This window comes from Somniosus microcephalus, chromosome 5 (genome assembly GCF_052327205.1).
Source record: "Somniosus microcephalus isolate GS21.2 chromosome 5, FLI_Smic_1.0, whole genome shotgun sequence".
NCBI classification, from domain to species: domain Eukaryota; kingdom Metazoa; phylum Chordata; class Chondrichthyes; order Squaliformes; family Somniosidae; genus Somniosus; species Somniosus microcephalus.
In genome coordinates, this window is record NC_140991.1 from 221,525,916 (window position 1) to 221,550,086 (window position 24,171).

General features: G+C 42.7%; 1 protein-coding gene across 4 annotated transcripts in view; it reads left to right on the plus strand.

Moving 5' to 3' along the window:
• The window catches only part of med10 (mediator complex subunit 10), a 39,182-nt gene extending 16,128 nt beyond the window's left edge, over positions 1 to 23,054 (plus strand). Inside the window, exons 1-5 of one of the 4 annotated variants that reach the window (XM_085988716.1) lie at positions 2,896 to 2,979; positions 10,275 to 10,380; positions 10,939 to 11,007; positions 13,472 to 13,574; positions 22,092 to 23,054. In XM_085988716.1, the coding sequence (XP_085844842.1) occupies positions 2,922 to 2,979; positions 10,275 to 10,380; positions 10,939 to 11,007; positions 13,472 to 13,574; positions 22,092 to 22,190 (435 nt within the window). In that variant the 5' untranslated portion in view covers positions 2,896 to 2,921 and the 3' untranslated portion in view covers positions 22,191 to 23,054. Of the gene's footprint in view, positions 1 to 2,895; positions 2,980 to 10,274; positions 10,381 to 10,938; positions 11,008 to 13,471; positions 13,575 to 22,091 lie in introns of those variants that run through there. The other 3 variants (XM_085988715.1, XM_085988718.1, XM_085988717.1) reach the window with 3 other exon arrangements.
• The last annotated feature ends 1,117 nt before the right edge of the window (positions 23,055 to 24,171 follow it).

The following is a 24,171-nucleotide window of genomic DNA, read 5'->3' on the forward strand; positions in this document are numbered from 1 at the left end:
GAGGCGGGCGAGCGGGTTTGTGGGGGGAGGAGAGCGGGCTGGTGAGGGGGGAGGAGAGCGCGGTGGGGGGAGGAGAGCGGGGTGTGTGAGGGGAGGCGGGCGAGCGGGTTGGGGGGGGAGGAGAGCGGGCTGGTGAGGGGGGAGGAGAGCGGGCTGGTGAGGGGGGAGGAAGAGCGGGCTGGTGAGGGGGGAGGAGAGCGCGGTTGGGGGGAGGAGAGCCGGGGTGTGTGAGGGGAGGCGGGCGAGCGGGGTGGGGGGCGAGATATCAAAATGTCAGACAGGAAAAGACCAGCTGGTCGATAGACCAATCGAATTTTGTGTGTTCCGTTTAATTTTCTTTTTAATTTGTTTAGTAGACAAAATTGCCGTGTACAAAACTTAATAATTTCAATGTTTAACTCTACTTTTCCCTTGAATTTGACATTAGCAGCCCATGGAACTGGAGTAATCTATTCAAGATAAATTTTTTGAACTGGCATAATGACACCATTAAATGTCCATGTTGTAGGCTTTTCAAGAATGTTTTTAAACTTAGTGTCACAGAGAATTACATATAATTTACAGTACTGAAATGGGCCATAAGACTCAACTGGTCTATGCCAGTGTTTATGCTCCACACGAGCCTCCTCCCACCCCTCCATCTAACCCTATCAGCATATCCTACTATTCTTTTCTCGTGTGCTTATCTAGCTTCCCCTTAAATAATCAACGAAGAACCGGAAATGTTTTGTAGCTTCTTAGACTTTTCTGTATAAATGCACTTGTTTTTCTGTGATTGCACACAAAATATTGGGCCGTAAGTTGCTGTAGCAGGGCAACAAACGGTGTCTGCCGTTAGTCAGACTTGCTCTTGCCCATTTAATCGTGATGGTATTGCAGAACGTGCAAGCTGATACTGGCGCTGCGAGGGAAACGGGGCATCTGGGACCTGAGTGAACAGGGCAAGCAGCTGTGCATCTCCTTAACAATCAGATTGAAGGATTGTGAAATTAATGGTGCAAGGGCTGAGAAGGAAGTGTAAATTAGAGTGGTTGAAATCAACAACTTGTATTTATATAGCGCCTTTAACGTAGTAAAACGTCCCCAGGCGCTTCACAGGAGTGTTACAAGAAAAAAATTGATACCGAGCCACATGAGAAGTTAGGGCAGAAGAGGTAGGTTTCAAGGAGTGTCTTAAAGGAGGAAAGAGAGGTTTAGGGAGGGAGTTCCAGAGCTTAGGGCCTAGGCAGCTGAAGGTGCAGCCACCGATGGTTGAGCGATTATAATCAGGGATGCTCAAGAGGGCAGAATTTGAGGAGCGCAGATATCTCGGGTGGGGGGGGTGTTGTGGGGCTGAAGGAGATTACAGAGACAGGGAGGGGCAAGGCCATGGAGGGATTTCAAAACAAGGATGAGAATTTTGAGATCAAGGCGTTACTTAACTGGGAGCCAATGTAGGTCAGCGAACACGGGTGATAGGCGAACGGGACTTGGTGTGTGTTAGGACTCGGGCAGCCGAGTTTTGGATGACCTCAAGTTTACGTAAGGTAGGGTAGAATGTGGGAGGCCAGCCAGGAGTGCGTTGGAATAGTCAAGTCTAAGTAACAAAGGCATAGATGAGGGTTTCAGCAGCAGATGAGCTGAGGCAGGGGTGGAGACGGGCAATGTTACGGAGGTGGAAATAGGCGGTCTTGGTTATGCCGCGGATATGTGGTCGGAAGCTCATTTCGGGGTCAAATATGACCAATGTTGTGAACGGTGTGGTTCAGCCTCAGACAGATGTTGGGGAGACAGATGGAGCCAGTGACTAGGGAATGGGGTTTGTGGTGGGGACCGAAGACAATGGCTTCGGTCTTCCCAATATTTAATTGGAGAAAATCAATGTCAAATCAGGTACCAAAAGAAATAAAGGGAGGGAAAAGAAGACTGGATTGAGAGAAAGGAAAAGTTTTAATGTTTTATTTTAAACTTTTACATTTTTAAAATCTCCAACAAAAATTAAAACCTGAAGGAATGAGACTCCACACTTGTCATAGTTAATTTTCAGTGCCGTAGAGATTGTTTGGCAGTAATGAATACATCACCTTGTTTAAAAAAAAAAGTACTTCGACTGAAATGGACAAGTTAACTTTCTGTGGTGAGTTTAGTCTGCATCTTTCGCGCAAGTGCAGCAACTTCATGCATTTCAGTGGAGAGGCAGAGATTAAGATGCCATTTTGCAAAGCTAATAAAGGAGCAGAGCATCTCGGACAGCAAGTTTTGGATTTCTGCGTTTAACCCAGCATCTGCCCTCGCCTGAAGCTGCTGTAGCATTTGTGCATATGTAATAGTGAGAATTGCTGTGGTCTGTTGTGGTCTTCCTTGATGCAAATGTGGCAGGTTTACATTTGATTTGCGGTTGGCTGAATGGGACATGAGCGTCACGACGTGGCAGCGTAAAAAAATTCCATGGATACCAGTAAATTGTTGGATATGTTCTAATTGAGATTCCAAGAACTGGGTCCTGCTGTTTGTTTAATCTACTATAGTCCAGTGGCAGAAGCGTAGACCCGGTAAAATGAGCTACATAAAACTGTTAAACAGTGTAAACACTGGGGAGCACCTCATGGATATCGGCCTCCCAAAATCCGAATTATTATAATAATTGTAAGAGCAGCTTAAAAAGCAGTTAAATGTTTAATAGGATTCATCAGTAATTTTTCTAAACATTTTAAAAAATTGCATATTCCACACCAAATCTGCATAAAATAATCTTTATTTTCAAATGTTAGGCTAGTCTAAATCCACTTTAAATTTATCAGACTGATCAAGCAATCAATATGGTTTCCCTCAAAAGACTTTTGAAATAACTTATACAAGTTCTTGATTAAATATGATAGTCTGTCAATAAAAGCACAACTTTCTTTTAATCTCCAGAAATTCTATGATTACGGGGCTACAAGATGTTGACAAATGCCGACAACAGCTGCATGATATTAATGTACCACTGGAAGTATTTGAGTAAGTATTAATTGTGGCTTATAGTTTGAGACACAATAAGAAATTCTTACACACAACTAGTTTTATTGATTACAGCACAGCATGGTAGTGTGCACTCAGCAGGGTGTTTGAACGAAATATCTGTACTTCTATAATACATTGCTGTATTACGGCAATGCATTTTCATTTGATAGTGCTTTCACAAATAAACAAGTCAATACATGTCACCAATAGTTTCACAAGTGAAAGCTATTGAGGTATTTGTAGCAGTTAGTACAATTATATTCAATCTTTGCTGTTTTAGGCTGAATTTATACCTGAACTGTAACATTGGAGCAAAGTGGGTGTACTTTGCTCCAATTAAGTTGGACTCAAAGATCATCTTCATTCCAGAGTGTAGTGAAAGTAAGTTTCCCCGAAGAAGCCATATTGGCATCCTTATAAAATTGTAGTGTAAATACACCTTGGAAAAAGCAAATAAAAAGGCATTTTTTGTATTTGCAATTTCCTCACAAAGCCACTTAGTACCATGGAACTTAATTTACCTGGGGTGATTTGAAATGTGGATTGTGACTGCTGTCAGCAGGACCGATCAACAGGAGAAATGCTTATTGTGAGGTGGAATTGGTGTTGGTTTTCCTCAAATGATTGGACGATTTGAGAGCTCCAACCTACACCAATCTATTGTCATGCTGAAGAGGGAGTCAGCTTCGTAGTGGGCATGTCTGCCAAAGCACCTCAAAGACTTTGATTGAACAGCTGGTGCTTGTTCAGTGAGTCTGAATTTCCAAACAGGATGTAGGGTGGAGGAGGAGCTTGCAAGATGGCATGTTTACAAGTTAGAATCAATTAAAAATAGCACTGACCATTGTAGTATTGATAAAATAAATAAGGATTGCATAGGATTAACGGCACAGAAACAGGCCATTTGGCCCAACCAGTCCATGTGGGCGTTTATGCACCACTCGAGCCTGCTCCCGTCGTCTTCTAAATCTATCAGCATAACCCTCGATTCCCTTCTCCCTCATATGCTTGTCTAGCCTCCCCTTAAATACATCTATACTTTTCGCTTCAACCATTCCTTGTGGTAGCGAGTTCCACCTTCACACCACTCTTTGGGTAAAGAAGTTTCTTCTGAATTTCCTATTGGATTTCTTGGTGACTATCTTATATTGAGGGCCTCTAGCTATGCTCTTCCCTGCAAGTGGAAACATTCTCTCTCTATCCACACCTTTCATAATTTTAAAGACCTCTATTAGGTCACCCCTCAGCATTTTTTTTAAGAGAAAAGAGACCCAGTCTGTTCATCCTTTCCTGATATGTATACCCTTGCATTTCTGGTATCATCCTTGTAAATCTTCTCTCACCCTCTCCAGTGCCTCTATATCCTTTTTATAATATGGCGACCAGAACTGTACACAGTACTTCAAGTGTGGTCTAATCAAGGTTCGATACCGGTTTAGCATAACTTCCCTACTTTTCAATTCTATACCTCTAGAAATAAACTCTAGTGCTTGGTTTGCTTTTTTTATGGCCTTGCTAACCTATGTCGCAACTTTGTGATTTGTGTATTGTACTCGAAGATCCCTTTGTTCTTCTACCCCACCTAGACTCTTACCCTCCAAGTTATGTGACCTCTCTATTCTCCCTACCAAAATATAATACCTCACATTTATCTGTGTTGAAATTCATTTGCCAATTATATGCCCATTCTGCAAGTTTATTAATGTCCTCTTGTAATTTGTTGAAGTCCTCTTCAGTATTGACTATCCCCCCCCCCCCCCCAAAAAAAAAATTTGGTGTCATCTGCAAATTTAGAAATTGTGTTTTTGATTCCAAAGTCTAACTCGTTAATATAAATTGTGAACAACAGTGGTCCCAGCACTGATCCTTGTGGAACACCACTACCCACCTTCTGCCACTGTGAATAGCTACCCTTTACTCCTACTCACTGCTTTCTGTCTTGAAGCCAGCTAGCTGTCCATTCTGCTACTTGTCCCCATACTCCGCATTCTCTGACCTTGTTCATCAGTCTATTATGGGGTACCTTATTGAAGGCCTTTAGAAAATCTAGATACATTACATCTACTGCATTACCATTGTCTACTCTCTGTTACCTCTTTAAAAAATTCAGTGAGGTTGGTCAAGCAAGACTTTCCCTTTTGAAATCTATGCTGACTATTTATTATTATGATTTTGGTTTCTAGATGTTCTATTTTCTCCTTTAGTAGGGATTCCACTATTTTTCCTACTACCGATGTTAAGCTGACTGGTCTATAATTCCCTGGACATGTTCTGTCCCCCTTCTTGCATTAGCTATCCACCAGTCCTCTGGCACTACACCTTTTTCTAACATTATTAAATATGTGTAGTAATGCCTCTGCTATCTCTTCCCTAGATTCTTTTAAAATGTGTGGATACAATCCAGGGGTTTTATCCTGAGTTTGATTAGTTTATTTAATATATCCCCTCTTATTTTAAATGCCCTTATCTCATTACTAATCTCATCATCCAATGTCATGCCCACCTGTTCTAGGTAAATACTAAAGCTAAATAATTATTTAATGTTTCTGCCATCTCTCTATCGTTACCTGTGGTTTTATCCTGTCTATCCCTTAATGACCCTATTTCCATCCCAACCTTTTTTTTATTGAGGTCTATCTACTTAATGTATGCCTCTTTTCTTACCCTTAATTGTTCCCTTATGGCTTTATTCATCCATGGAGTCTCATTAGTGTTTAGTTTGTTCTTTCCTTTCAGTGGAATATATTGTTCCTGCACTCTGTTGAACACCGTTTTAAATGTTTCCCATTGCTGTTCTACATCGTTGTTTACCAATATTGTTGCCCATTTTATTTTCCCCAGTTCTATTCTCAGCCCCTCAAAATCAGCTTTTCTCCAATCTATTACCCTGGCTTTTGTCATACTTATGTCCTTCTCAATTATCATAAATATTATATTATGGTCACTATTGACTAGATGTTCCCCTACATTTACTTCTTTCCCCTTTACTAGATCCAATAGCGAATCCTCTCTTGTTGGGCTTTTTACATATTGGGTTAGAAAGGAGCCCTGTGCACATTGTAGGAACTCCATTCCCTTATCCCCTTTACCTACCTCTTTTGTCCAATTAATATTAGGGTAGTTGAAATCCCCCATGATGATTATTCTATGTTTTTTTACTAATTTCCCTAATTTGTCTGCATATTTCTTCCATACCTCCCTTCCACTATTCGGTAGTCTGTAGACTACACCTATTAGTATGATGATCAATCCTTTATTATCTCTATCCATATGGATTCTATTTTTGTCTTGCTGACAACTGCATCACTCTTTTCTACTGCAATTATGTTATCCATCCTAAGTATAGCTACTCCACCTCCTTTTTCCCTCTATCTTTTCTAAATATTTTATATCCTGCAATGTTTAATTCCCAGTCCTGATTTTTCTGTAGCCATGTCTCAGTAATCCCTACTATGTCTGGTATCTCGCAGCGCATGATTGCTTCCAGCTCCCCTGTTTTATTATGGACACTGTGTTGCTGTACAGATAGGTTAACTCATTTTTAATAGGAATTCCTCTCTCTTTATGTTTAACCATCTTTTTAGACTCCTTTTCTATAACTCTATTTATTCCCTTGCAATCAATGTCCTCCCTTACTTTATTCTTTCCTATATTCTCTTTTCCTGTTTTGTTTATAATTAGGCTGGTTATGTTTCTTGTAGATTCCCCCCTCCCATCTTACTAGTTTAAAGCCTTTGCCACCTCCCTATTTACCCTTTCTGCCAGAACACGGGTCCCATCCCAGTTCAGGTGGAGCCCGTCCCGTCGGTACAGCTGCTTCCTGCCCCAGAACTGGTGCTAGTATCCCATGAAAAGGAACCCATCTTTCCCTCACTAGCCCTTTAGCCACGTGTTAATTCTCCTGATCTGTCTGCTTCTATGAGAATTTGTACATGGCTCTGGCAAAATTCCAGAGATTATTACCCTTGAGGTCCTGCTTTTTAATTGAGTCTAACACCTGATACTCTTTCAGCAGGACCTCCTCCCTGTCCTACTTAGGTCGTTTGTTCCAACATGGACCACGACAATTGGATTTACCCCCTCCCTTTCCAAGTTCCCCGCCAGCTGCCGTGAGATATCCCTTACCCTGGCACTGAGTAGGCAACACACCCTTCGAGATTCTCGTTCTTGGCTGCAGAGCATGCCATCTATCCCCCTAATTATAGAGTCCCTTATCACTGCCACATTTCTATTCTGCTCCCACACCCCCACCCCCTGGACAGCCTTCTGAGCCATGGTGCCTTGGTCTGCATTGTGGCTATCCTCCCTGCAGTCTGTCTGTCTTGTCCTCACCGGTAGCGAGTACTTCGTACCTGTTGGACAGGACCAGTGTCTGTGGGACCTCCTTCTCAACCTCTCCAAAATCCCTGCTACCCAGCTCCCTAGCAGTCACACCCTCCCCTTCCTGAACCTGTGCTTTCCTCTGGGGTGTGACTGCATTCTGGGTAAAACTGTCCAGAAATTCCTCCCTCTGCCTTATGTGTCGGAGTGTCTCCAACTCGCACGCCAGCTCTGACGCTGAGCCGGAGAGATTCGAGATGGAGACATCTGCAGACGTGTTTGCTCAGGACAGTCTCTGCTGTCCACAAACTCCTACATACTGCAATCCAGGCACACAACCTGCCCTGCCATATCTTAGTCTAGCCTTATTTTATTTATTTAATTAGTTAAAGACTTTATTCAATGATTATTTATAGTTATATTAATTAGTTTAACTAGTTAAGCTATAAATTTAATACAGTACTTTGTAGTTTCCCGCACCTAGTTTAAATCACTGTCCTAGGTTAGAGAGAAAAGATTGTTGGAACAGAGGGAGGTTGGAAGGTATAGGTGGGTGAAAGATCATCTATCAGACAGCAGACTTGCTTATATCCTGTCCAGGCATGTAGGAGATTATCAAAGAGCCTCCTCTTATATGGGAACAGTATTCAGGAATTAAAGGAACATATAAGGAGTTGCACTTGTATAGTGCCTTATCACATCTCGGAAACATTCCAAAATGTTTCAATAAATTGATTTTAAATGCAGTGACTGTTATTAATTTGCAGTAACCATTTTGCACGCAACAAAATGAATGACTAATTAATGTTTTTTTAGTGGCATTGGTTGAGGGCGAGGTGTTGGTCACAACAGTGGTAAAACTTCCTGCTTTTATTAGAGTAGTTCATTGAGACCTTTATTGTAACCTGGATCACTAAAACAAGCAAATGGGATCTCAGTTTAACATCTCATCTACAGTATAGTACCTCTGACGATGCAGCACTCCCTTAGTATTGTACTGGAGTGTCAGCCTAGTTTGTGCCCATAACTTTTTATGAATAGTTTAGTTGTTGAGGGGAAAACAAGTCTTTGACACAAAAGAAGGAACCAGGTTTCTTGCAACAGCTTTAACAAAGGAGATGTGGGAGTTCCATTTAAGATCAGTATATTATACTGATTACTGCAGGCCATATTCGAGAAATACTTGGAAGTTACAACACGGAAGCAGGCCATTTGGTCCAATCAGTCCGTGTCAGCATTTGAGCAAATAGTTCTAATCACCTTTTGTTCCCATATCCCTTTAACTCCTCCTTCATCTGCCTAGCCAATATAAACTTGAATATTAACATACTGTAGTTCCTGCCTCAATCACTAACTCAGGAAGCTTCACAACTCTGAAGTTTCTCCTGCCATCTGTTCTAATCCTTTTATGTTTAATCTTGTATCTTGCCCCTCAACTACTGGAAACAGTCTGCTTATATCTACCCTGTCCCACCCTTTCATAATTTGAAAAAACTTCAAATCTACATTGTTCTAACAAAAAAGCCTCAATTTTCAAGTATTTTTCTTCATATTTGTATTTCCTTATACTAGGCAGCATCTTAGTGAATCTGTGTTACACTCTCTCTGAAGCCTCAACATTCTTTCTATTGGGTGGACCCCAATACTGCACACAGCACTCTAACTGAGGTCTTAAGATTTTATATAGGCTCATCATTACCTCTTAACTGTTATATCCTATACTCTAGAGCGAAAGCTTAAAATCCTATTGGCATTTTTACAGCCTTATCAACCTTTAGGTGCTGCCTTTAATGTTTTGTGAACCTGTACTCCTTCAAATCCACAGCACCGTGACTACTCCCATTCAGAGTATAATTTGTTTTTTTTTTAACTAATTTGTATCATCTCAGTTACTGACATTGAATTCCATCTGCCACTGGTTTTTTTTTATTTCCCCACCCTCCTCAGTATAAAAACCTTGTCCATTTTCTTGTATAACTGTTTTGCCAATACATTAGCAGCCTTCCTGTTTAGCTGTAGCCCCATCTGTTCCAGAACTGTTGCCAATGCCCAACAAAGTGGAATCCCTTATCCTGACACTACTGCTTTAGCCACGCATTGATTTCCTTAATCTTCCTGTCCTTCCCTATTGTAGCACATGGTTTGGAGAGTAATTCTGGAGATTACCACCCGTGAAGTCCTGCTTCTAAGCTTGTTTCCTAATCTAAATTAATTTTGCAGGACTTTAGGCCTGTCTTTATCTACTTAATTGGCTCTCCCGTGGATCACGATAATTGATTGTCTCCCTCCCATTGCACAATCTTTTCCAGTATATTCGATATGTCCCTTTAGCTCCTGGAATGCAATAAAGCATCTGGGACTGTCAGTCTGGACTGCAGAAGATCATGTCATCCCCTCTAACTATTGACGACTCTATCACTACTGCTTTTCTAGCATTTGTTGCTCTTCGTCTCCTCTCCATGAGCCATCTCGTTTGTTGGTGCCATTGATATTTATTTGCTGGCCCTGTCCAGAGTCCTCACTTTTCCCACAGGAAGCTAGAGCTTCAAATCTGAGAGAGCATTAGTTTCTCTGGGCACTCCTGTTTTTCTTTCTGCCTTTCCCTGCTCCTAAATCACGTAGCTTTCCTCCTTCACTGCCTGCTACCTAACTCTTATTGGTATGAATACCCTCTCAAACTCTTGGTGCAGAAACTGCACTCCCACCCTATTGTGTCACATTGTCTCTACTTTTCACGTTCTGAGATTTTGAGCTTGAGAAATGTGAGTTAGAGGCACTTTGCGTATACCTGATTGCCCGGTGCTCGAAATTCCCACATTTTGCAGGAATGACACGTCACTGTCCCTTCCTGTACTGACATTATTAGGTTTATTTAGTTTGTGCTAAGGTTATTGTATAATATCAACTATTCTCCTTGGCACTTCCTTCTCCCTCTGCACCTAATTCCCACTCTCTCCAAATTCACATTTTAGAAGTCCTTGCCATCACACTTTCCAGCTCACCTCACTACCAGATCAGTCCTGATGTGCTTTCGACTCGTGACAGTGTGTGGACATGTGAAATGCAATCAGTAAAAATGTAAGCAAACTGGGAAGTACCATGCAGTTGTGCATTAACTATTGATGCTCATAAATTGTTAGCATCCTACTCTTGATTGAACATCATAGATTGGTTAGTTCATTAACGTTGTTTGAAGAAATCTAGTTCAATTGAATTCTGTGGTTTCTATTTATCATATGGTGCTCTTGATATGGGACTGTCTGGTATGATCAATTGTGCTCTTGTATCTATTGATATCCAAAAGTGATTAATCTCTGGATTATGTAAAAAAAAAATACTAATTTTGTAGTGCCATGACATTTATGAGCAAGATAGCATAAAGCCATGACTGTCAATGTAGAAGCAAGAATTTTATTTAAAACTGGTGCAAAGAGGACCAACATGTAAAAATGTATTACTTTGAACAGGGAAAAATCCAGCACTAATTTTCAGCTAACCATTTTACATCTGCCTTGATAGAATTGTACTAAATCCAATAACTTCACACTCTTGCTCATAACTGTTATAAATGCATCTTTCAAACAATGGATACGGCCATGCAGTGTAAATGTCATTTGTACCTTTTATTTCACCAAGGAAACCAATGATTCATGAATCTGGAGCTGACCAAGGCATGGGGAGGGTTTCACTGGCAGATGGACTGAGGTAGGGTTGGAGACATGTGATGTTAGAAGTCGAATTAAGTGGTCTTTCTGGTGGTGAGGCTATGGAGTTGGAAGCTCTGCTTGGGGTTGAATTGAATACTCCGGTTGTGAACAGTTCAGTTTGAGGCAGTGGCTAGTGAGGGGGGTGGAGTCTGTGCCAATGGCCAAAGGCCATTGCCTAGGTCTTCCCAAAGTTTAGCTGAAGGAAATTGTGGTTTATCCAAGATGGGATGTCGGACAAGCAGTCAGACAGCTCAAAGGCAATGGAGCAATTGAGAGAGATGGAGGAGGAGAACTGGGTGTCATCAGAGTCCATGTGGAAGCTGATGCCATGTCTGTGGTGGATTTTACCATGGGGCAAGATGTAGATGAGGAAGAGTAGAAGGCCAAAGATTTATTCTTTTTTTGGGGGGGGGGGGGGGCGCCTGTCTCAAAGTGTTTGTGCAGGGAAGAGAAACATTGGTAGAGATACTTTGGCTAAAGTTGAATAGGTAACTGAGAGGCACCAAGCATGACGATGGAGGACAGCCATAGCAGGGGGATGTGTGGTCAACGGTGTCAAAGGCTGCAGAGAGGTTGAGGGATAATGCAACTCAGTCACAGAATGTTGTTTGTGACTTTGGTTAGGACAGTTTTGGTGCTGTGGGAGGGGCTGAGACCTGATTTTAGGGATTCAGATTGGGAGATATAGGAGAGATGGCGACATCTGGGAGGCAACAATATGTTCAAGGACTTTGTAAAGGAAAGGTGAAGATGGGACTGTAACTTGCTAGGTTGAGGTGTTGAGAGTAAGGTTTTGGAGGAGTGGAGTGATGCATTTTAAAAGGAATGGGGACAGTTTTTGCAGATAGGGAACCATTTACAATGTCAGTTGGCTGCTCAGCAGTTTAGCGGGAATGAGGTGGAGGGAGACAGGTGTTGACTAGGTGAGCTCGGAGAAGATGGGAGGGAAAGACGGTTTCAGAACTAGGTTGGGGAGGGGCTGAATTGGCTTGGTAGGCAGGGGTAAGAGGGGAAGCAGCAGGGGTAACTGGGTGATCTCTTCTAAATAAGAATTCCATCAGCTGCTTGCACTTGTTGGAGGTGAGGGTGGAGGGGACAGGAGAGAGGGGTTTAAGGAGGCAGTTGATCGTGAAGAGAAGCCAGGGATTAACTTTGCTCTCTTGGATGATCCTAGAGTAGTAAGCGGTGTTGGCAGATGAAGGTGAGACCCGGAAGAGCTTGATGTGTTCCAGCCAGCTTTGGTGATGGATTGCTAAGAAATTTGTACACATGTTACGCTCATGTTTGTGCTCCTTGGTCATGTGGGAGTGAAGATGCGGCTTGCATCAGATGGGAATGATTGGGATGGGAGAGTGAAGGTTCTGATGGGGACAAGGGCATCAAAGGTGGAGAATTTTTTTTTATTCGTTCATGGGATGTGGGTGTCGCTAGCAAGGCCAGCATTTATTGCCCATCCCTAATTGCCCTTGAGATGGTGGTGGTGAGCTGCTGCCTTGAACCGCTGCAGTCCGTGTGGTGAAGGTACTCCCACAGTGCTGTTGGGTAGGGAGTTCCAGGATTTTGACCCAGCGACGATGAAGGAACAGCGATATATTTCCAAGTCAGGATGGTGTGTGACTTGGAGGGAAACTTGAAGGTGATGGTGTTCCCATGCGCCTGTTGTCCTTGTCCTTCTAGGTGGTAGAGGTTGCGGGTTTGGGAGTTGCTGTTGAAGAAGCCTTGGCGAGTTACTGCAGTGCACCTTGTAGATGGTACACACTACAGCCACGGCGTGGTGTTGGTGGAGGGTGTGAATGTTTAAGGTGGTGGATGGGGTGCCAATCAAGCGGGCTGCTCTGTCTTTGATGGTGTCGAGCTTCTTGTGTTGTTGGAGCTGCACTCATCCAGGTAAGTGGAGAGTATTCCATCACACTCCTTACTTGTGCCTTGTAGATGGTGGAAAGGCTTTGGGGAGTCAGGAGGTGAGACATTCGCAGCAGAATACCCAGCCTCTGACCTGCTCTTGTTGCCACAGTATTTATGTGGCTGGTCCAGTTAAGTTTCTGGTCAATGGTGACCCCCAGGATATTGCTGGTGGGGGATTCGGCGATGGTTATGCCGTTGAATGCTAAATTGGTTTAGAGCAACAGCTGCAGAGGTATTGCAGTAAATGGCGGGCCCAAGATTAGGCAGTAAGGGATTTTGGTGGGTGTGGGGGGAGTTTTTATGGGGTGGGCACAGAAGGAAATGGAGTTGAAAGTGGGTGGGGGATTTGGTGGTAAGGGATGCAAGAGAATGGTCAGAAATGGTCTCATCATTGGAGACAAGTATTTAAGCCTGCTATTTCTTACCAATGTTGGAGCTCCAGTATCTTGGAACTCTGGTAATGATGACACTCTTTTTGTGCAGTATTACTAGGGAATATTTAGAAAAATTACACATACAGCATGTGCTCTAACTCAAATTATTCATTTTAAACACAGGTACATTGATCAAGGTCGAAATCCTCAGCTTTACACCAAAGAATGCTTGGAGAGAGCCTTGGCCAAGAACGAACAAGTTAAAGGGAAAATTGACACTTTGAAGGTAGACAATCTAAGGAATGTATTTGTAAACAGTGATTAAAGGAGTCATCCTATGATACCGCCGAAGATGGGTGCTTAATAAAATTAGCTCCTGTTAAAAGCATAATACTGGCAGTCAAACAGAAATGATAAGCCTAGATGAATGCTTAATTATCTGGAAGCTGCAGTAGCATTTTTGCAAAAATGAGAAAAGCATCTTAAGGTTGTCTGCAGTGCCCACAGAAGTGCTTGTAAATGGAATATATTGTCAAGTGCAACGAGTGAAGAATTTTTAGGAAGTGGGCAAGATTCTAATTAGTGAAGTAATGGAATGATGCAGGATTTGATTTGGATGTGCCAATTAGCCTATTTTATTTGAAACAAAAGTTGAACATATTGAATTCCTATATAATGAGCTGAATAGCCTTTTTTCATTCCGATTTTAACACACATGGCATGAAGATTTGTTGTGTTGGAATTTCGTGAGGCAGCTGGTGTGAACCTGGGGATTGCTTGCATCCTTTATATACAGAAATTTCACTCAACGGATCTTAACATATTCATTAACCTGTGGCTGAAGTGTAGTTAAATTGCAAGGAAAATTTGCAGAGAATGGTTATGAATGCGACTCTCAGTGCATTAAAGGACCAAGCAAAAGTGCATCAGTTCATGGTTTAATAGGCAAGCAAGTTGTCTCACTTGCTGATTTTGAAGGAAATGCAAGAATGCTATAAGAATGCCTACAAGGGGGTGTTGGTGGCAGAGACAGTAAGAGTGATACTTGGCCACTTTACTTGCTTTCCCTTTGTCTTTGCCTGACAGAGGAAGATGTTGAAACAAAGGTACAGATGATGAAAAGTGATTAAGCAAAGCAAAGGTGATAATGTAAAATTAAGATGAGGGAACGAGTTCTTTGAAGTAAACAATGGAAATGGAAGACGTAACAATAAATTGCACTTATAAATAAGGAAATAAAACTAGGAAGATCAAGTGATTGAAAACTGGTGGGCATGGATAGAAGAGTGCAAGGAGGGAAGTATCCTGCATGTCTGACATCAATGGTTTCAGGAACTCTTCAGAGGTACCTGAGTTGCATAAGATATGGAGAGAATAATGATAGTGGTGGTAGATGAGGCAAATAGAGGGGGAAAATGATGGTTAATCTGCCAAGAAGGTGTTCACTCTGAAAATATTGCAGGATCACTTGGATTGAAAGCAAAATGTGCTCTCAGATGTGAGTGTGCTTACTAGATCTTCATAAAGACAGATTTGAAAAGTGCTGGGCGCATGGCAAGAACTTGTGTATTGATTTCATAGACTTTAGGATTTTGCCTTTGTAGAGAGGTGGTATCTGGAACTCAATGGGTTAGCTGAAAAGATTACTAGACTGCTGAAGGAATGCACAGCAGATGGAGGAATATTGTGAGAATTGACCAAGCTCATGGTCTATCGAGCAGTAGTGATGACCCGCCCTCCTGTATGCTTCAGAGACATGGACCACATACAGCAGGCACCTCAAAGCACTGGAGAGGTACCACCAGCGCTGCCCCTGCAAGATCCTGCAAATCCATTGGCAGGATAGATGCACCAATGTCTGTGTTCTCGTTCAGGCCAGCATCGAAGCTTTGATCATGCTCGATCAGCTCCGATGGACGGGCTGCGTGCCCGATACAAGACTCCAAAAACAAGCGCTCTATTCTGAGCTCCGACACAGCAAGAGAGCCTCAGGTGGGCAGAGGAAACGCTTCAAGGACACCCTCAAAGCCTCCTTGAAAAAGTGCAACATCCCCACTGACAGCTGGGAATCCCTGGCCCAAGACCGTACAAAGTGGAGGAGAAGCATCCGGGAAGGCGCTGAACACCTCGAGTCTCTTCGCTGGGAGCAAGCGGAAGCCAAGTGCAAACAGCGAAAGGATCGCACGTCAACCCAGGCACCCCACCCACCCGCACGCCCCTTCAGCCACTGTCTGCTCCACCTGTGACAGAGACAGACTGTAGGTCCCGCATTGGACACATCAGTCACCTGAAAACTCATTTTTAGTGTGGCAGCAAGTCATCCTCTGTTCCGAGGGACTGCCTAAGAAGAACAACCAGACAACACAGATTTAAGCTGATTGGCAAAAGAACCAAAGACCGACATGTGGAAACTTTTTTACACGAGTTGTTGTGACCTGAAATGCACTGCCTGGAAGGGTGGTGGAAGCCGATTCAATAGTAACATTCAAAAGGGAATTAGATAAATACTTGAAAGGAAAAAAATTGCAGGGCTATGGGGATAGAGCAGGGCAGTGGATTAGAGAGCTCTACCAAAGAGCTAACACAGGTATGATGGGCCAAATGGCTGCATTCTGTGCTGTATCATTCTATGATTTCTATAAATGTCAGAATAGTTCAAAATAGACATCACGATTGCATCTGCTCACATCCTTGTTAAGTATTGTAATGGTTCAAAAAGAGCCAATGAAAAGTAGACACACCAAAGGGTGGTGAGACTATAGTTGTAAGGGTGGGACAGAGCCATAAAAAAAAGAATATGAAGTATGTGGAGGATGTTGTTGATCACATTGGTTGTTCTATCTTGATGAACGAAAGAAGTGGGACTCAACATAAAGATTCTCCCAGTTTCTCCGTCTCCGCCGCATCTGCTCCAACGATGCCACCTTCCACACCAGTTGCTTTCGACATGTCTTCCTTTTTCTTCAACCGAGGATTCCCCTCTACCGTGGTTGACACAGCCCTGACCGTGTCTGTTCTATCTCCTGCACTTCTGCCCTCACCCCTGCCCCCTCCCTCCCGGAACCATGATAGGGTTCCCCTTGTCCTCATCTTTCACCCCACCAGCCTCCACATTCAACGGATCATCCTCCACCATTTCCGCCACCTCCTAAGTGATCCCACCACCAAACGCATCTTCCCCTCCCCTTTCAGCATTCTGTAGGGACCGCTCCCTCAGAGACACCCTAGTCCACTCCTCTTATCACCCCAGCACCCCCTTCCCCTTCGCCTGGCACCTTCCTGTGCAAGCGCAGGAGATGCAACACCTGCCCTTATACCTCCCCCCTTCCCACTGTTCAGGACCCCAAACACCCCTTCCAGGTGAAACAGCGATTTACTTGTACTTCTTGCAATCTAGTATACTGTATTCGCTGCTCACGATGTGGCCTCCTCTACATTGGGGAGACCAAACGCAGATTGGGTGACCGCTTTGCGGAACACCTCCGTTCAGTCTGTAAGGATGACCCCGAGCCTATCACTTTAATTCACCGCCACATTCCACTCGGACCTCACTGTACTCGGGCTCTTGCATTGTTCCACGGAAGCTCAGCGTAAGCTCGAGATGAACAGCAGCTCATCTTCCGATTAGGCACTTTACAGCCTTCTGGACTCAATATCGAGTTCAACAATTTCAGATCATAACCCTGGCCCCTATTACAATTTTTACTTATATTTTTTATCCCTACCTTTGTTTAGGCCTTCTCTCCCCCCCCCCCCCCCCCTTTTTCCTCTCCCACATGGCAGCTGTCTCTCATTCTGCCAGCGCATTTCACACCTAATCTAGAGCCGTCTTTTGTCTCCACTAGTCCTATCACCATCTCGTCTTGTTTTGAATACCTCTTAATGTCTCTTCACTTCTCTTTTGTTCTCTCCCAGCCCCCATACTGGTCTTTTAATCTATTTCATTTCCTGTGCTTCTTCAGTCTTGACAAAGGGTTTTACTCGAAACGTTGACTCTATTTTCTCTCCACGGATGTTGAGTTTTTCCAGCATTTTCTGTTATATAAAGATTGAGGTTATGCCTGTAGTATGAGAAGGATAAAGGAAGACTGAAAGGGTTTTGAGATAATAGAACATGCTGCCCATTGGTGGTTTTTTCCTAAAATATTGTATTGATAGATTTGCACTGCTTTGTTTTTGTCCAATGATAACTTAATCCATAACCCCATTTGGTCCCCATAAAATATCTGGAGGGGAAAAACACATTGATTGCCTGGATAATTTATGTGGACCAAATGCGTTGAGATTAGGTTATTGTTGGATCTTGCCAAAGGAAAAGGAGGAGAACATGTTTGTTCAAAAAGATGTTCATCAGGTGGCAAGACAGAATGATTGCTGAATTAATGAGAAGGTCGTCCTATGCATAATAGAGCAGGTCATGGTAAAAAGATTACAATAGCCAGGAGGTGTATGCTGTATGGCTGAAAACATTATCCTTGGAAGGTGTAGTATGGACAGTAGCTGCGAAAAGACTATGTGGAAGGTGAAAGTTGAGATAAAGGAACTGAATGAAACAAACTTTGACTGCAGGATCTTGTGTATGTGGTTCCATCTAGTTATGACAACTAAAAAAATGTTTTTAGAATTATTAAATGTTTCCACTGGTTAAAATATACTAGATAGTTTTCTTTCCTCTCCAGTTTTCTCCTGTTCTCTCCTGAAGCTGTTGATTTTCTTACTGGAATATGGTTTCGTGGCAGTGATTACCCAAGTGGGCATTCATGTATGAGCCTTGATTGTGAGTCCTGGCAGTATATCTGATTCGAAGGCACCATATCCTTTAAAAGGTCTTATCCTTTTGTCATTCGGCATCCATACACCCTTCCAGTAAGGGTCACTATATAGTGATCAGAAGCAGTCCTTCTCTAAACCAGGGGTGTTGCAGCTAATTGTGGCACTCCATCACTGAACCCACTGAGACCAGCTCAATTAGTACAGATCACGGATTGAACTAGGGCCTTTCTGATCCGACTTAAAGTCACAAATGACATCCTATATGACTGTGACCATGGTAAACTATCCCTCCGGATCCTTCTCAACCTGTCTGCAGCCTTTGAAACGGTTGACCATACCATTCCCTTCCAACACCTCTTCTGTTGTCCAGTGGGTGGAACTGCACTCACCTGGTTCCATTCTTTATCCAGTCGTGGCTAGACAATCACCGCAACGGTTTCTCTTCCCACTCCCACACCATCATCCCTGGAGTCCCCAAAGGATCTATCCTTGGCCCCCTCCTATTTCTCATCTACAGGAAACTGTTATCCGGAGGCTAAATGTCCGGCAAGCTCGAGCCACCGGCAAAAATCAGGAGCCGTTTTCTTAGGTTTTTTTTTCTTCTCGTGGCTTTTTTTCCCAACAGTCAGGCTCTGCAAAGTCTCTGTAGCTTAGCAACAGCTTCAGAGAGACGCTTCCAAGGTACGGGCCGACTGTTTAGAAGCTGTTGCTAAGCAACAGTGTTTGTTGTCAGATACGGAGATGAAAAGCTCCATATGCTTCAACATTAACGCTGGTGTGTCCGGCAGTTTTGAGGGAACGGCAACAGCTCAGTCCCGTCGGTGCCGGATAGCGCAAAGTTTCCTGTACATGCTGCTCCACGGCAACGTCATCTGAAAGCACAGTCAGGTTCCACATGTACGCCGAAGACACCCAGCTCTACCTCGGCACCACTTTTCTCGACCCGTCCGCTGTCTCTAATCACTGCATGTCCGACATCCAGTACTGGATGAGCAGAAATTCCTTCAACCAAATATAGGGAAGACCGAAGGCATTGTCTTCAGTCCTCACTACAAACTCTGTTCCCTAGCCACCGACTCCATCCCTCTCCCTGGCAACTGTCTGAGGCTAAACCAGACCGTTCGCAACCTTGATGTCGTAGTTTACCCTGAGATGAGCTTCAGAGCGCACATCCACTACATTACCAAGACTGCCTACTTCCACCTCTAACGTCGCCCGAATCAGCCCCCGCTTCAGCTCATCTGCTGAAAGCCTCATTCATGCCTTAGTTACTTCTAGACTTGACTATTCCAACACACTCCTGGCCGGCCTCCCATCTTCCAACCTCCATAAACTTGAGCTTATCCAAAACTCTGCTGCCCGTGTCTGAACTTGCACCAAATCCTGCTCATCCAAAACTCTGCTGCCCGTGTCTGAACTTGCACCAAGTCCAGGTCACCCATCACTCCTGTGCTCGCTGACCTACATTGGCTCCTGGTCTGGCAGCACCTCAATTTTAAAATTCTCATCCTTGTTTTCAAGTCCCTTCATGGCCTCATCCCTCCCGATCTCTGTATCCTACTCCAGCCCTACAACCAATGTTTCCTAAAAGCCAGACAGCCATGCAGCACTCCAGGGATCCCGCTCTGCCGGCTTTTGAATGCAAAAACTGTGCATGCGTGATATTTTGAATGGTCTGCGTGATCCCTTTAAGGACCATGTCTTCAGCTGCCTCGGCCCTAAGCTCTGGAATTGCTGCCCTAAACCCCTCTGCCTCTCTTTCTCTCTCCTTAAAACCTACCCCTCTGCCCAAGCTTTTGGTCATCTGACCTAATCTCCTTATGTGGTTCGGTATCCAATTTTGTTCGATAACGCTCTTGTGAAGCGCCTTGGGAAGTTTTACTATGTTAAAGGTGCTATATAAATGCAAGTTGTTGTTGATTCAGATCATTATTTTACTTTAAGAATCTTAGATTGGGCTTTACATATTATAAACGCATAACATATTGCATCTTTGAGTTAAAAGAAAAGTCTCAATGGAAATAATTTATAACCGATTCTGGTGACGGTATTGTGAATGTGTACAGCTGAGCACAGCTAAGGGAGTCCAGACATTTCTTTCTTAGTGAGGTCAGTGTGTACTGGAAAGAGAGAAGTGCTCTGTTTATCTCATCTGTATTGATATTCAGTATTAGAAATTTATAAGTTTTCAAAGCTGTGAAGTTGAAAAATTGAGTATTGAGAATTTTATACTGATTTTATTGTCATTGGAGTTTAATGGAATTTAATGCTTTTTATCTGTACCGATTAAGCTGCTAAATGAGATTTTGTTTTTGGCTAGATTGAGTTTTGTTTTTTGAAAGTGCTGTGCGCACATACTTGTGCTCCTTTTATACTATGCTTCCGGAGGCATGGAAGCAGCTATCCACTGAAGCTATTTAATATGTAGGAGCACTTCCCATGCCTCTGTTGTTTACACTTCATAGTGAACCCAGACGCCTCAAAGAAATGAATTAATGGTGTGGTGTAGCATACATGCCCAAAAAATTGAGTGCACGATTTTATGATAATTGTGCCCTTGTATAACTACTGATTTCCAAAAAAAATACTTTTGCCACATCACCAATTTCCCTAATCTGTTGCTCTTGCTGTCATGCAGCACCAGAGTGTGGCCAGAGGGAGAGAGCCCGAGGAGCAATGCATCAAGCGTACAGGAGGCAAATCTGTAAGATAAAAGGAGCATGAAGTCTGCAAGCTTCCCAGGTTCTGAATGCTGCAGTGACTCAATGAACTACACTACGAAGGGTAGAATCTCCTTTAGGCAGTCGTGGCTTTGTACTTGCCTGTCAGGATGTGAACTAAACTGGAACAAAAGTAACTTCTTGTCTAGACCAGTTGATTTGAGCCTATCTTTGGTTAAGGTTAGTTTCTGTCTTTGTTGAAATACAATGTGGAAGGGCACACATTAATCTCTTGTCCTGAATGCCATCATGTGCCTGAGTTGACAGGAGGAGATAATCTATAAGATGATGGGACAGTCAGCTAGAGCTTTGAGATTCAGCAAAGTTGAATTGGAACAACAAATTCTCATCCTTAATCTATATTGTACACCATTTCCAGCTTCCCCCTCCTGTTCTGGAGCAGGAGGCTGGATCCACTGGCCACTCTTATTGAGTATTCATTCGGGGGAGGGGGGTAGACTGTTCCAATCTTCCGTTGCTAGGTCTGTCACCTTGGAACCAGTTTAGCCCTCAAAGATCCTACTTACTCTTAAAGGAGCAGCGGTGCAATGGGATTAAACTAAGTGGTTCGTGTGGAGAGAGAAACAGTGTAAATTGATGGGCTGTATGGCCTTTTCCTATGATGCAACATTTGATTCTATGTAAGAAATCATTATCTGTTCATGGTGTATTAATGTTGCTGTCATTGTTTCTATGCCTTCTGTGTAGCTATTGTAGTTATAAAGTCAGGAGAAACTACCCATCCCCAAACTACCAATAAAGCTGGTGTTTCCTTCTCCCTCTTCGTTTTTTTTTAAACATGCTTTTTTCTTCTCCAATTTACACTGTTGTGAGGATGGTGTTAAACTGGAGACAAATGTACAAGAACAGCTTGCATTGATTGTCTTTTTGTTTCTACACTGGTAATGAAACACCTTCACGGCATTTGAATTTAACCCAGTGAAAATCTAGAAATTGTATAGAGAATTGCATAAATAAATTATCATCCTGCCATTCTGTGATGTGTTCTTATTTGTGTAATTATTTTCCTCGGGTTTTTTTATATTTAAAGAATGTTTTTAAATGTAGCAATCTTGTTCTTGTAACATCCAGCGCATTCAAGTATCAGTGAAGGTACTTGACCTCAATAATAGAACCTGAAAATGACTGGTAGCAATAGGAGAAATGGTGGTGAGGGAGAGCTTATGCCCTTGCAAGGGAGTTAAAATGACAAACTGGAAATGATGGCCTGGGGAATAAAATGATGCTAGCTTTAAGCTTGTCCTGGAAAAATGTTTTGCAGTAGTGAATCATTTTTTTCCTTCTTTCAGAAATTCAAAGGACTTCTGATTCACGAACTGAGCAAAGTTTTTCCTGAAGAAATGTCCAAATACCGAGCTATCCGATGTGAAGATCATCTGCCTACGTAGCTAGATCCACTGCGTTCTATTTTGTGGAACTATACTGCTTCCCTTTTTCAGGAAACCAACCGATGTGGCTAGCTCTTTGCAACCTGAGAAATTATTCTTGAATGCTTAAAAGGAATGCATAATTTGTTTCCTACACTGAAATGGACCTGAAAATAACTGGGAAAAGAAGAAATTGCCTTTTTACCTTCTAAATGCATTAGTGCTTGGATTGAATGGAATTTAGTTAGTATGTGTCTGATAACCTGAAGGCAACATTACGATTGGATGGCTAGATGAACTCAGTAAAACAGACTTTCAGATACTTTTGTACCAGTATACATGATGAATTCATTTTGTATATTGCTGGTCAGTGCAGCAATTTTTGTAATAAAATAAGTACTTTGCTACCAAAACGCTTAAACAGATTTTTGTTTAATCATGTTTTATTTACCAACTGTACAATTTATAAATGACTTCAAAAGGGGAAAATAAGAACATATGGAAATCCAGAGCAAAAAAAGGCTATTTAGCCCATCGAGCGCACACTATCCAGAGTCCATGGATGCCCATCCCACACTAATTTAACTAACACTAATTTCCTTTCCATGGGGTGCCGAATAAAGCAGCGATGTTAAATATCTCTGAAACTCTCACTTGTCAACAGTTAATAACCCAGCTTTATAAAGCTGCCAGTCAATCCCAAATCAGCTATGTTCTCTGGGAGTTCCACATACTGACTGTCCTGGTTTTGGGAGGGGTGTGGGTGGTGGTGGAGGCAAGCAGGCAGGCAGGCAGAGTATTTTTCTGGTCCCTGTCTTGAAGTTTGTTAATTTTTGTGTGTCCTTAAGGCACTTGTTTGTTGAAATAAACTTTTTTATTTTTCCATATGCTGCCACTGTGAGCGTTTTATTGAATATTAATATTTAATGTATCTTTAAACAAGGTAGATACCAACAAACGTGTACCTCTGTTTTTTTCCTTTCACTAATTCCATGCACGGTGCCATGCTCCATCCAAGTGGGTGGACAAGTGACCATTCCAAAGCATTCAACTATGCAGCATTTAATCCACTTTCCAGGAGATGCATAAGGTGCAGATGAAGATTGACTTTTCCTTTATCCTCTGTTGTTTCCCCCCCTCTTTGGATGAAACATCCCCTACTTGGCACCTAACTGAAAGATTGGAAACTCATTGTACAGTAATACTTTAAAACTTTTGCATGTGGTTGCCTGCAACCATTGACATACTCTCTGGCAGCCACTATTTTAACATTTAAAAGTGTTCACTCACAGTGCTATAATTGCAGATTAAAAAAGAAAATTGGTATACAGCAACAAAAATAACATGCTACAGGAAACTCTCGATTTACCGGCACCTAAATAACCGGAAATCTCTTGTTAACTTGCAAAATTCAGGAGTAGGTTCAGGTAAGTTTTACTTCATATTGGTGGCCGTTCCTGGATCTGTGGCTGTGTAACCAGGGTTCCTGCACCTGTTGCTAAGCAACAGGGACGTTTGGTCTGTGGCTGGGGTTCCTGCACCTGTTGCTAAGCAACAGGGAAGCCTGGATTTGTTGCTGTGTACGGAGCTCTCGTACCTTTTACTATACCTCTCTGTAATGCGGACTTTTTGATAAACCGGCACCACGCCGGCCCCGTCTGTGCCGGATAAAGAGTTTCCTGTAGTGAGTCAACAAATACAAGGAAAATTAGATTTAATCAGACCAACAGGAATTTGGTGACCCTGAAGACCCTCTAGGGTCCAGGGACCCAGTTTGAAAACCTATTCTGTATGGGAATATATTTTTGAAACAAAAATTAAGTACTAGAGCAAGTTCAGACAGAAGCATCTAACTAACGAGGACCAATGCGCCTCTCATATCACCATATTGATCATTGGAAACACTGCAATGTGGGAAATTAATGGACAATTTATAGTTAATTCTACACTTGCAGATCTGTGTACAAGAACATTGAAGCAAGATGATCGGGGAGTTCCGTAA